Raw genomic sequence first — 14,716 nt, 5'->3', positions numbered from 1 at the left:
TCCCATTTCTTGACAAAGACGCAGGGGAATAGTTTGCTCAGGTTTCCTTATCACTTACGGCAAAACCCACAACATTAAAGACTGAATACTAAGATGGATTAAGTCCAACACATTAATTTTTAGGTTCAGCAACAGACTAAAATTGGTGCCAGTATCTCCCATTGGGACAAACAATAGCACTTTCAAGATCCCCAAAAGTCACCATGGATATGGACTACCTGTATTCCACAGTGATTTTTACAAAATCCCACAGAGATCACACTTTCATTTCCTTTACATTTTAGTTCCCTAGCATTTGCTGCAAATACATCTAAAAACATTTCCCCTAAGAGCCTGATATTTAAACTGGCAATATCAGAGTCATCAGATTTTACTGGTTCTTTTCATGCCATAGAAAGCATAATATTGATTAAGTGTTAAGAGACGTGATGTCTGTTCCTAGAGGACAAGCTCAAGAATAAAGTGGCTTATTAGGATAAGGCTGCTGGTAAAACCTAAAGGAGCAGAAACTCAAAGCAGCAGCCAATGAAGAGATTTCACTTTTTCTTCTACTGCTCCTCCCCTCAAGGATGACCATTAACACTTTCCAAGTTTCAAAATTACTACCCTCCATCCAGGGAAACCAACACAGTCCAGAAAAGGATCTGGCTCACAGCTGGCACAGACCAAGACAGCCTTACCTCTGCAGCACAGCATCACACAGCCCAAGTACCAGTGTGCTCTCTTGCCTGCTGTTCACAGCAGTGCTCAAAAAGGCCACAAGAAGTCATTTTGCTCATTATTTTAAAGAGCAACTCACATCCCACTCCTGTCCTTTCTGCCCCTCCCTGCCTGCTTCCAGACAGAGCGAGTTTTCAGCAGGATGAGCAGCTGACCTGGCTGACCAGATATACACACACATTGCTGGCAGCCAGGCTCAGCCGTGGAAAGGACAGGTTTTAGGCAGGCCCACACTCGTGATGAAGCTATGCCTTTATTTAACAACAACTTGGCCAGAAATCAGAAAAATATAACTGTCTAAAAATACATAAACCCCCAAACAAAATTCCCCTCTGTCCTGTGAAACGCTCTTCCCCTTCCAGATGGAGTGATGAAGGTGTAATGTCACCTTTACATCTCTGGAAATCTTAAGGAGTGAAGCTGTTACACTGCAGTATTACTGGTGTTGGGATAGTTATTTCATGCTTCCTGACCTTAAGTACACCTTGGAAGGGAAAAAAAAAAAAAAGAAAAAAAGAGGTAATAAATAATTTAAATAGTTCATTAGTAAATCACCATGGAAAAATTAACAGGATCATATGTCCTAGGTTTCATACTGTTGGAGCTAAGTGACAAGGAAAGTGTCACTTGTATAAAAGATACTTATATTCACACAGGAAATATTTTATATTTCCAGTAGTCATGTAACAATTTTGCAGTCATGGTCTGGATAGTTGACGATGATTAACAATGTTGTGGAGCTTCCATGGTGGTTAGCTTACCTCAGCTTTTAAGTAATCTTGCATTATTTTTTGTTTCATTCCAATTTTTGGTGGCAATTATCTTTCAAAAACTTTAGACATCCACAGCATAAGCACCTCTCTGATCAGTCACCTTGTATGCTTTTAAGAGAGGATTTCAGTGTCCTGTGCCAGCAGGACTAGCCTTGGAGCAGAGCTGCAGGCTGGATTTGTTTGACTGCGCTTCGATCACTGTTCCATTTAACACGCCCCTCCAAGGTAGCTGCAAAGCTGTCTGCTCACTGGGGGAGCTGTGAAACAGGTTCCTAGTGCAGCAGTCAATACTGCCAACTCCACCAGAAGCCCTAGTCAGATTCTCCAGAGCACTTTCCTCTGTGCATTACTTATGCAAATATATGTAAATGCACAGGATCTCAAGGCTTTAGGAAACACTTCATAAAGTAATAGGTTAATTAGGCAGGAAATCACCTGTTCTGTCCTGAAATATACAGTAAAATTCAACAATACCAATCTTCTGAGTAGTTAATTTCTAAAAAAAAAATAAAAAAAACTGCAGGGTCCCCTCAGTTATGCAGTGGCAGTGCTGTGACTCACAGCACACTGTTTATTATATTTTCAAGGAGTCTAAAAGCCGAGCATTTTCACTCCTGATTTGTCTGGCCCCTTCTGTTCACCCTACCTGAAGTTCTAAGACATTAGACACATCTGAAAACTTAAATAAAACTAACTGCAATTAGTTTTGTCAGACACATGCATGTTTTTCAAAGAGTGGTTAAGAAGTCTAGCACAAATTGTAGAGAGATTGCTGTATGGCATATCTACATCAACAACTATGCTGTAACAAGGTTTAGCATTCCTGGACTAAAGAAATTTCAACAACTGAGAGATCACTTCCATAAACTAAGCACCCTATATGGTTACAGCCTGCAGAATTACACTTAAAGTATTTGACATATCAGGCACATGAAGAAAGGGAAAAATGTGACTACCTAGACAACTACTACTAGCCCATATTGCAATCTGATACGGAAAAGCAGGGTGCATGAGAAGCATGGAGCAAAGCTGCAGATATACTCCACAGCACCCAGAAAGCTGACTATCTGCATCCCTCAGCAGAGCTGCCTGGCAGGGGAGGTTACACAGAAACTTCCGGTAAAAACTTACAGGGCTCAATTCTTTAGTCCATCAAAAAAGGGGAAAATGGCACAAAACATAGCTAGTATGAACCTGACAAACCAATTCTGAGCTCAAACTTGTCAGCTAGGGGAGCAATAGTAAGTAGTAGAGAAAATGTAGCTCAAGGATCATGCTTTACTATCTCGGTTCTGTTGCTTCTTCCACCTACTTGAAGCCATATTATTAAACTTCATCATCCAAATGATCCATAACAGCTTGCACCACTACTTGAGTCCATTTTCAGTAGCAGATGAAGAAAACAGGGTAAGCCTTTGCAGTAAAAATACTTGTCTTCATGAGCAGCTATATAAGGTCATCTTGAGAACTCCACACAACCAAATCTATGTCCTTCCTTTAATGAATGGCCTAGGTTTTTGTTTTTTTTTTTTTAAATACAGTGCTTCCCATGTAAGAGATGAGTGTGTCCCAAGTTAACACTTTTCAAAGCCTTTGACCAGCAAGTCCAATGTTCACAGAGCATTTCAAACTCTCTGGGGTTTTTTTGTTTGTTTGGTTTGGTTTTTTTGAGGAACAAACTACATATATTTCAAGAGTCTATCAGGAGATGCAGATTAGCTGGGTTCCTTTCAGTTTTGCTTATCAAAAGGTCACTATTGGTCAGAGTCCAAGTGTGAATGAAGAACAAGTAATCCTGAAATCTCAGTTATGTGTTTATACATGACACAGATCTCCTGGATGATGTCTTCAGTTCAAAAGGGGTCCCATGGCACTACAAATAAAAGCAAGTAGGTTACTTCAGGTGTTACTTTCCATCACCTGAGTACAAGGATGTCTATGCCCTTGTGTCCCGGTTTCAGCTGACACCTCGGCCAACTCAACCACACAAAGTAACACATGTTAAAATGTGATGGTTTAAATCAATTTCTTGTAAACAAGAAACAAAGGATCCCTTAAGCTGTGAATGCGGTTTTGAAGTGAATTTTAGCCTTGCTATTGAGATAATCACATGCACAGAGCAACAGCTACTTCAGTGACTAAAGTACAGTCTGCCAGCCAGACGTATTTCTATATCCCTCATCTGCCTGTTTTTGATTTCTGAACTTTTCAGCATTGTGCTACCAGAAGAACAGTATGCTATCTTGTGACAAAGTCAAACAAGAGGAATATTTTCACGACTCTAATAACTCTTAAGACACATGGACAAACAAGCATTTTTACACGCCAAATAAAACAAGCATAGCTTAGCAACTTCAGCAATACAAAGACAGCCTCCAAACTACCAGTCATCACATACATATTACTGTAAAACAGTTAGAAACATGGCTTTTCAAGAAGGAGTCTCTACGTTTTAGAGGGCATTTATAATGGCGTGAACAAGACCTCAGATTAATTAGCAAGAACAAGCCTGTTGTAAGTCATCATCCTTTATACCCCAATGAATCTTCATCTTTCAGGTGACCAATACATCATGCAGGAAGAACCACTACTTTCAGGCTCTTCCAGCAACTTCTTAGGTATTCAGCCTTGAATTGTGAAGCAAGTCATGTTCAGCCAGGAACCTTAGGAAGTCACTCACAGGAAAATGAAAAACTTGACCTAAATATGAAAGTCTGGGAGATTTCGTCAACAAGACAGGAATATTAAAAATATCCTATCAAATAACACCTTCCAAGGAGAAACTTGCAATAAGCCTTCTCTGAAAGATTCAGACAAAAATAATGTCTGAAGAGTGATTAGCTTGAAAGGTGAACTAAAAACACCAACACCAACCACAGAAAACTGCTGTACAATGGGGAAAAAAAAACCCAAAAGGTGGAAGATGTTGTGGAGAAGGAAAAGAAATCCATCCCACTCCCACCAAGAAAAAGGCATAGTGCACTACCAAGATTCAAGATGCTCAATATTTCAATACTGTTTTGCTTTGATGTACTGCTACAGACCAAATGGAGGAGGGACAAGGAGTGCAGGATTTTGCGAGCCCAGAGACATCTGAACCCTATTAACATCCCTGAGCCAACATAGCCCAAAGGACATTGCTCACTCAAATGAAATAACCAGCCACAACTGCCTGCAGCTGTAGGTAGGAAAGAGAAAGCAGCATTGTTGAATCAGCTGAAGCCCAAAATAACAGCTGGAGAAACTGCTATATCAGGAACAGAATGGGCAAGAGGTTCCAAAAATCAGTGGTTGCAGTGCTTTTTGCCTGCAAGCAGGTACGTGGATTAGTTGTCAAGCACTAAGGTTTTTTTTCTCTAAATTACTTTTACTACCTGTCTTCTGTGACCCTAGGGAATATCCAGAAAGCTTTTTTTTTTGGTCTTGTCCACTGTGTAAGCACAGGAGAAGGCTGGTTAACATACACAGACTGCAAAGTGAATCATGAGTCAGACTGGAAACTCACTAATCTGACAGCTCTGCTTAAAACCTAAAAGAATAATTACCAGAAAATTTCTTTTCAGTTCTCCTCTGCTAACAGAGGGGGGAAAACACTGAGGGCAGCAGGGAGACTCCTAGTTTGCAGCAACCCCAAGCCACTGCACCGGAGGGTGGTGCTGGGCTGCAGCACCTCACCAAGCATCTGACACCGCATTTCAGTTTGAGTGAATCATTTCCGAGTCCTCTAACTGCAAGTTTGCAGTGACTGAGGAGGAGGTTGGGTATGGGCTTTCCAGTAAAGTTAGCTCATCTGAGACTGCTATCTTTCCCAGAGAGACAACCAGCTCTTTTGAATAGCCAGCTGAGACAGCATGTGTTGATAAGTCCTTCCTCTTCCAGAAGTAAAAATACATATACCATTCCTCAACTCAACTGCTTTCTCAATTTTTGGTATTTTGCGATTTGGTCTCCTAAAATGAGCTCTAGATTCAGCTCGAAATACAACAAGTCAGAAAGACAGAAGTGGGAAGCCCAGAGATTAGCAACCTTGCTTTTGTTATGTCAATCTTCTGACCTTTCCTCAGCTCTAGGAAATCATAATGCATGAGATTTGCACACTGTAAAGGGCCAAACAATCACAAACTTAAAAGACTATTTCTCTCTGAGCTCCTCTGCAAAGTTTTGCTCTAATCACCCAGAGCCCAACCCACCATGAGGGTCACACCACACCATAACACCAATAAACACTAACTACAGACGTGGCTGAGAGAGAAAACAAGTACACCGAACAAAGAAAAAACACAGACAGCAACATCGTAACATCAGAACCTGCTGTACCAAAAAAGCTTTTGGTACTCACATGATCTTAACAAAGGCCGACAAAACATGGGCAACATGATCAATGCATCACTCAATTCTGCAAAACAGCCTTAAGTATACTTTGCAACAGGGCATGCCATAGATAAAGAACATTATAACAGAACTGGTAGCTTAATAACAGAATTACTGAGGGCTGCCACCACAAGCTAATCAGATATTGCTCGATTTCAAATCAGTATAGTAAAACTATTAATAAGCTGCTTTCTTTAACTGGCCTTAGGCTAACCAAGTTTGGTATTTTCCTTTCTTCCTCCAGCAAAAAAACAAACAAAAGTCAGTAACTGCTACAGCCACATTCTGGATAGCCTGCAAGAGAATATTTAAGGTAGGATTCTCAAGAATTGTTATTGTTTAGAAGGTCTTCCAAATGTTGGTATTTACCTCTAAAAGCAATCTCAAAAACTTCAGCCCCTAAGAAGCCATTACAACTTTTTTGAAGACACTGAGTCTCTGGATACACAAATTACGAAGTTAGATGATTCAGCATGTTCCAAAAACCAAGACTGAGGAGATGACCAGAAACCAATGGGTACAATATAGACAGTTCTGTCTCTTTCAAAATACACAACAAATTGAAGAGGTTAAAATAATTGAGAAAGGCCTCCCTGTCGAAAGTGCAGAATCCACAGTGAGAGCTCTCTACTGAAGTGGGCTTTTTTACTGTGGACAACAGTTTAACTCAAGGTTACCACACATGAAATTGGGCTGTAGATAGGAGATCACTGACCAGTCAAAGAGCACACTAGAGCTATATGTGTCCCTCCAACTGTCCTACAGTACTACAAAAACTAACCTTAAAGTACACATACATCCAACTCTTCCCTCCATGCTCCCTGCAGTGTTTGCAGCTTCTCTTAAGCTGGGACTGACACCTGTGAATAAGGCCTTTTGTGGTATAAAACCCCTACTCTATTCACTTTTCTGCATTAGTTTTTCCTTTAGCATATCTCCCCAAATGAACTTGCCACAGGATCACATAGAGAGAATGGAAACAAGTTCAGCAGCCCTAGCTTTAGCAGGGCTCAGTACTATGGAGGCTGTGGTTTGTCTAACCCTATGCTACCTTAAACTGGTGCTTCCTTAAAAAGAAATTACTTCCCCCATCTCTTCTGTTTTTACATCAACTCCACCTTCCTTCTGCTGGCCCAGCTCTTTGCATAGCTGGACCATGAACTTCAGTGAGTTATGGTCCATCTAAAAAACTCCTCAAAATGTCTTATTTTTGCTGGATTATTACTGTGGAGCTGGGTAATTACTGATAAGAAAAACAGATATGGCTGAACTTGTTAACCAGGAAGACTGAAACGGCAGAGAGTTGATTGATAAAATGCAAACACAGGTATAGCAGAGTTGTGAGACAGCATATGACTAAGACATCAGGAGGGAGATGAGGAAAAATGAAAGACTAAACCAGTTAACTCAAGCAGCTGCAATGTGGTTCTGTAAGTTGCACCCTCACCAAGAAGCTCCACAGGCTAATAAGGCACATAAGGGAATGTGATTTTTTCAGTTTTGTCTTACAATCTAGAAGAATCATGCACATACTGTGTTAAGAATATTAATGGTTGCCTTGGGAACTTACAATGCACACAAAAGAGCTGGATTAGACTAATTACCTTGTCTCAGTACACAAGGTAGCTGTTCACCAAGCCTGATGAAAAATAAGTACTCTAAAAGGTGTATGGCCATTAAGTATTTCTACTGCAAACTATTCAGCTCCACTCTTTGAAGATAAAGCTAATGTTTTCTTTTCAGTTTGAGATCCATCACTACAGCATTCAGCTACTTCAAACAATTTTCACAACACCCTTATTAAGCTCTCTCTCAACACAAAACTAATTAACTTATTATAGAACAGCCCAGGCTCTACAGAAGATCATAAGACAGATGATCACATAGCAAACCACATGCAAGAAGTCACCATCTCAACAATTAAAAGCTAACTCATTTCACCATGTACTAGGATGCAGACCATGAAAACTATCAAGTTTTGTCATTTCCATCCCATAGCCAAAGCAGCAACTACTTACACTGCTTCAACTATTTTGCTAAATGCAAACACATGCTCTACCAACAGCAAAAAATGAGAAATCAGGACTTTTTGTTAGACATTTATATAGTAAGTATACATATGAGAAGTGGAAAAACACACAAATATACCTTGGAAGTAAACATAAAACAGTGAATTCATACTGGAGTATGAAAATAAATGTGTACTTCTTTCAAGCCTTTAAAACATGAGAGTTAACAGCCAAGATGACTAAGCTCTTAACAAGTCAATATATCCATAAGCCAACATCACTACAACTCTGAGTGCTTAGCTCTAGCAAGATCACACTGAAGAACTGTAAATAATGAGTGGTTTCACCTTGCTCTAAAGTTGTCAGGAGGTCACCCAACATACAGGTAACCTACCAATCCCTACAACACAAGGTGTTTTCAAGGAAGAGCAGAGAACGGGACTATACAGCAGGAACTACATAATGGGGTGAGTCAGTTATATTAAACAAAGTTTGCCACCCTGAAACTACAGGAGGAAAATAAACATCTACCAGGCTCTGGCCAATGAGCATAATGCAAGTGTCTGCTTTAATGAGCAAAGAATTCAAAAATAATCCCCTAGGAACTCCTTCTTAAGGCATCTGGTGCAGGATACTCAAATAAGACAACTACGTTGAGCCAGCAAAACAAATTTGTGGTGCTTATTTGTTTCACTGAACATGGTCCAGCCCTCTCTGCTGCGGTTAATGAAATTCAGTTTCAAAAACCTATAGGCAAAGAACCCACCCTAGCCTTTGCAGCATCTTTCAGAGTGGAAGTGATAGAAAGCAGTTTTGAAACTGCTGTAAAAGCTCTTTCATAGCTCTTCCCCTTTCATACCTAACAGAACCTATTGTATATGTCCCTTTCAATAGTTCAGAGAAGGACATGAAATATCACTTCCATTTGTATTTCATGCAGGCATGTTTACTAGCCTTAACCTAATCATAATAAATATTTACAATTTGTATTTTTACTAGTCCATCAACGCAATTGCAAAAGCAGTATCCAATTAATTTCTGCAGTAGACAGCACTTGACACCCAAAAAAGAACTAAGTTTTCAATAAATAGCTCTTCCTGTTCTACTTCCTTCTATATACAAACATCTGGGCTCAGTGCCCAGCTGACTTTATTTTAAAATAGTTTTAATTGCTTCATTATCTGCTCTGATGTAATCAATGCTTAATACATTGTTTCTTCCTGCTTCTTAGAAAGAGCCTTTTCCCATCTAGTCTTAACATCACCTCCATTAAACAATTCATAAAGTTTTTTCTCCAAGCTCACTGTTTAAAATCTTGAGTAAACTCTAAGATCAGTAACTTCAGTTTTACTTTGCCTCAGTTTTGAAAAGCCACTTAGAGTATAGTTGCAGCAGTGACGTTCTACATTAAATCCAAATAGCAGCTGACAACACAAGCCCACCCCATCTCAAGACAGTTTCCAATCAACCAGTTGTGCTGACAGCCAGTGCCACAAGTCAACATCATGGTTCCATATCCTCTGGGTGTCACCTGTCTCATCATCACTTAAAAGTATATTAAAAATACAGACCCAGAGGTTATCAACTCCTGTAACTTATGAAGACATACTGCTAACAGTAAGTGCTGTGTGTTTTTGTCAATTGACCCAACCCCTTCTTTCCAGGAAACCAAGCAAATATGGAGTTTTTATTCCAGAGGGCATAGCACAGTTTGTAATTATTTAGGCTGCATCTTTCTAAAGAACTAGTCAATAACTTCTCAGTGTCATCTTCCTACACATACGGTATTTCAGGACAGGAAGTTCTTACAAGAAAGGCTAGGTAAGTCAGGACTAAGAAATGTGATTTATGCCACAAGCAAGAGGTTCCACTCTCCAGTAACACATTAAAACATCAGGACAGGCATGAATAAGTGAGCTATTTGTGTATTTCACAGAATATTCTGAGTTAGAAGGGACCTACAAGGATCATCAAGTCCAACTCTCAAGTGAATAGCCTGGCCCATACAGGGATCAAACCCACAACCTTGGTGTTATTAGCACCAGGCTCTGACCAACTGAGCTAATCTCATTTGTCTGGATAAAAGTTTGTTACAGGAAAGACAAGGATGCTAGCTAAGAAAATACCCAAACTAAAAACTGACCGTAACACAAACATTTTACAACTTTTTGTGGAGATACAGAAGCTTTCTTAAACATATCCTAGTGCATCTGAGGGGGAAAGATGCATTTACTTGTCATGCCTTTTTGTTTTCCCCTCCCAACTTCTAACTCTAAAGGTGAAGGAATCCAGGAGGTACACTTGTAGACAGGAGTCCCGCAGCTCTCCTTTTATTACTCTGTCACAATGTTGTTCCATTTCTGTAAAAAAGATCAAGCGAGATTACAACCGAGAGTGCAACAGTAGCATCAGGCTCACAGTGAGCAGTTGAAGAAGGTCATAGAGTTTATTATGTGTTGAATTCTTCACCCACAGAAACTACGCTCTGATGTACTCTACAGAATGTTGGGGGTGGAGGTTTATCCATGTATTCTTGTTCCACTTGCTTATTAGGCAGACAGTGCCACTGAGAAGTCAGGCACTGTTAAATTTTTAGATCAGCTTGTAATCATCCAAGAAACAGATGGCGATTACAGATTCCAGGGGCTGGGGGGGGGGGCTGTTTGTTTTTGGTTGTGGGTTTTTCTGAACTTGTACAGTATGCTCAATAACTTCATTAGGCATTCATTCTCTTCTCCTAAATATGTTTAATTTAATAGTTGACACAGTAGGTAAGGTCTCCAGCAGTCTGTTCTTTGCCTCAAAATTAGATACCAAAAAAATCCACCTGTATTAGTTTTCTTCCATCTTTGAGGGTGATGTTGTGAAGAACCTAAGCCTACAAATTCTCAGCTTTCCTAACAAGCTCCTAAGAAAAACAGGCAACCAACTTCAGCAAGAGCAGGTTCACCATTGTTGTGCCTGGTACGATCATCATAGGATGCAGAAAACACAGAATCTGCAGGTTTCATTTTTTCACAGGAAGCAAAGATGGAAGAATTAGTTCCAAAAGCACTAGGCAACAAGTTACATGTTACCTACCTTCCCTCTCCTTCTTCTCACAGTTACTGGAAATCTGGCAACAGTGAGAATATAGAAGTAAAAACAAGAACATCAGTTTAAATAAAATATTACAATTATGCTAACTAGTTAAATATATAGCTTTAAATCATACTAACCACAGTTTTAGTAAGTATTTATTTCAGTAGCACAGCCAGATTATCTCTGACACAGGGTAAAAGACCAAGATAAAATCAACTGTTAATGATGCAGATGCCTGCAAGATCCAAGCACTGACAATTAGTCTTTGCTGCTACAAGTCATCAGTATTATAATCAGATCTACAAAATGGGACACAGTCGCTTTCCCTTTCACTTAGCAGCAAGTTTCATTCCACAGCATATGTCAGAATACCGAGAAATGAATTTTCAGCTCTGAATGTGAACACATTTTTTCTTACTTCATAAGACATTTGGGAAATGTTCACGTTTTCCCCTCATATGCCATTCAAAGTTATTACTGAATTTTACTGCATTACCAAGCAGGACTTTGCATTAGGTTTCTCTCTACTTCCAGGTAAACAACAACAACTGAGACCACCAAAGCAAGTTGCTTACAGTTTCTTGAATGAGGAGGGTAATTTATAAGAACCCTGGGTAACAGACACACCTCTGCAGATTTTTTTTTTCCTCATTAAGAATTCACATCCCTTCTGTAAGCCCTCAGCTTTGTGACACCAACACTCAACTTTTCCCTTTAGAAAGTCATGTTTCCTCCCAGGACAGGAGTTAAGAGTACAGTTTTTATAACTTCTTCCTTAGCTTCTTTGCACAATTACAAACTCTGAAGATACTCCACTATCTCAAAAACTCAACTATAAAGTACAGCCCTAAGATTAAAAAGTTAATAAACCTGCAGAAAAATCTGCTTTTTCCTTTTTATCTGTTTCAAGTGCTTCCTTCCAATATACACAGCAACGTCAGAAACATGGGAACTTAATCTCAGCTTTACCATTTCAATATATACTTATTCCCCAAGACAGTTAGTAAGACTCAGAGACTTCTACTGTCTCATTAATTGATATGCACTGCAAGCAGTCTTAAATATAATTTTTCAGATGATTACTATGTTCTCAGTTTAATTACTATCACCATGAACTATGATCTGTGCTCAGCTACTAGTCTAGCGTTTGCTTATGGATTTGTTTATTCTGCTAAGAAACCTAAGTATCCTTAATTCCTGTTCTTAATTAATTCACACATGTAGTTTATCCCTCCAGAAATTCTTTGTGATAAAAGAGTTCAACCATGCTGCACACATATTTTCATTTGCTGGACAGTGCCACACCAAGCATTACGAAATGACAGGAAAAGCATCTAACAGAGGAGCCTGCAACACTTCAATGTTGCACTCTTGGCCAAGGGGAGATGTTTAAATTTGGACACATCAAATTAACTTGTTTTTTTCCCATGTTCTCTCATTCAGAGAGATTTTGCTTCTGCAGGGCCCCAAAGCATTATTCATGCCTATACCTTGCAGCAGGGTAAAGAAATGGAATGCTATCTGCAGAACTAGTCTTTGCTGTTATTAGTTATCACAACAGATATTCACACCTAAAATCATCACCTTTATGTGAACACGAAGCCACATTTCTCTAAGCCTGCTCTGTTGCTGAGGTTGCTCTTTGAGTCCTCCAAGGAAAGGAATTTTTATTTGTAATTTTGAATTTTCACATGTATGAATCAATACACTTTATTACATTTTCTACTGGGAACAGCTATGTACGCCACTGCACATTGATCACAGGATGGTGATTATCACTATGGTGTTGTGTTTGTCACTGTTTACTTTGTTATTATTCATGCTGAAGAGGTCTTTCCTCTAAAAGTAGTGGTATTTCCAGTATGAACACACAGAGCAATGAGCTGTTGCAACAGGAAGATCTCCGTCTTCATCAGCGATCTTCTCCCTCTCTCCTCAGGGATAGACAGCCGACAGCCTGCACATGCTGCCATTCAGTACAAGTCTCTCACCCTGTAATTACCAGGTTGCTTTCTTTCATTAAAGAGGTCTCTTTGGGAATTCTTCTACGAATAATGCTAGCCACTAAAGAAGGTGCAAAAGAAATCTGTGTATTCAAGCCCAATTCTGGCAAATACCACATCATGCACTTCCACAATTAGAGATATTTCTGCTTTGTAGACAAATAACTACTTTCTTATCAGTCCATGATATAGGATGTCACTGCTTACAACTGATCTACAGAAAACTGGAAACCCTTTGTCATCGTTTCCTACCGACCCACAGGGCTACCTTAAGCAGGCTACTGAACCTCAGCAGAGGTACAGAGAGCCAAAGCATTTGCCCTAGATCATCACTTCAGGCACTGGGATATTTAAACGCAGCTCTAACAGCGCTCAGTCTTGATGCAGAGACTCCAGGCTTTGGGCAAAAACTACTGAAATGTACACGAAGTATAAAAACTTAATGGGATATGGACGTGTAGGAAACAAAAGGAATAGAGAATTAATACTACTGGTTGCTCTGCCGGTTTCATGTGGCTGTTACAAAATTTGTAGTCTAATCTCAAATTGCACATTGACATTCTTACAGGCTCGTTACACAGCAGCACCAGTAATCCATGCAAAGCGGACACTGGGGCGCACACGTTTCGCTCCGCCAAGAGAGGGGAATACGCTTTTGGCTCGACTGCCCTGACACCCGATTTTTGGCGATCTTTAGGCTCTACACTTTTAACTCGCCACAATGGCTATTTAAAGATGTAAAGCTGCGACTTTAGCCTCATAATGCCCAAACCATGTGACATCTTTACCAGGGCTCCTAATTTTAACGCAGACCAGCGCCCGGCCGGGGGCTCTCCCGGAGCCCGGGCCGCCCGTCCCCGCAGGGTGATGGAGCACTTCGCGAATGGTGCAGTTCTGCCGCCTTACCACACCAAACCCTTCCTCCTCCCCTCCCCCGCGCACACCGGCAGCGGACACCCGCCGAGGCGAACTGCACGGACACGGGACGAACTCGGCCAGTTCCCGCTGATAACCAGGATTTTTCCCGACCGCAGCACATCCATGCGACGCCCGCGCGCGGTCGGCGCCAGGAGCGGGGCGGCTCGGGCTCCGCTCGCAGCCTCGTCCCCTCACGGGCACCACTCGCCCGCTGCCTCCGAGTGGCCCCGCGGGTCGAAGGGGCGGACCCCGGGTACCGGGGGCACCGGGCACGGCCCCGCGCTCTCGGGCAGCCGGGCGCGCATCACCCCGCCCGGGCAAGGCAGGGCACCGCAGCCGCTCCCGGCAGCTCGGTCCTGACCCCGCCGGGGCGGGCGGCGGCAGCGGCGGGGGGCTCCAGGCGGCACGTATCTCCCCCGGTGCCGCCCGAGCCCCCGCAGCCCCCGGGGAGCGATGCCCTGGCGGGGCGGGCAGTCGGCGCTGGTCGAGCCGCGGGCGCTTACCGAGTGGTTGACCCCCCACATGAGAACGCTGAGCAGCGGGTCGCTAGCCCGGAACAACTTCACTTTTTGCGCCACGAAGTGCTTTTTCTTGGTCTTGGTTTTACTCGCCATGACGGGCACGATGCTGCTGGGGGCCGCCATGGCGCTGCCGGCGGCAGACGCGGAGGGTGGTGGGGGCAGAGCGGCGGGCGGGCAGGAGCGGGAGGCAGGGACGGTCAGCGCCGCAGTCCCGCGGGCAGTGGGGCAGCGGGCGGGCAGCCGCGGGACGCCGGGCGCATCCCGGCCTGGGCGGCTGAAATGGCCCCGCTCGGCGCGGCGGCCCCGCCCCGCCCCCCCCC

At 42.1% G+C, this 14,716-nt stretch overlaps 1 protein-coding gene across 3 annotated transcripts in view; it reads right to left on the bottom strand.

Annotated features, from left to right (window-relative positions):
• The window catches only part of PIP4K2A (phosphatidylinositol-5-phosphate 4-kinase type 2 alpha), a 107,007-nt gene extending 92,374 nt beyond the window's left edge, over positions 1 to 14,633 (bottom strand). The window contains exon 1 of one of the 3 annotated variants that reach the window (XM_027658709.1): positions 14,379 to 14,633. In XM_027658709.1, the coding sequence (XP_027514510.1) occupies positions 14,379 to 14,519 (141 nt within the window). In that variant the 5' untranslated portion in view covers positions 14,520 to 14,633. The remainder of the gene's footprint in view (positions 1 to 14,378) is intronic. The other 2 variants (XM_027658708.1, XM_027658710.1) reach the window with 2 other exon arrangements.
• Positions 14,634 to 14,716: the final 83 nt, after the last annotated feature.

The sequence above is a fragment of the Corapipo altera genome, unplaced genomic scaffold (genome assembly GCF_003945725.1).
Source record: "Corapipo altera isolate COAL_440 unplaced genomic scaffold, ASM394572v1 63, whole genome shotgun sequence".
NCBI lineage: Eukaryota > Metazoa > Chordata > Aves > Passeriformes > Pipridae > Corapipo > Corapipo altera.
Note: the sequence above shows the minus strand (reverse complement) of the source record. Positions and strands in the feature narration are given on the sequence as shown.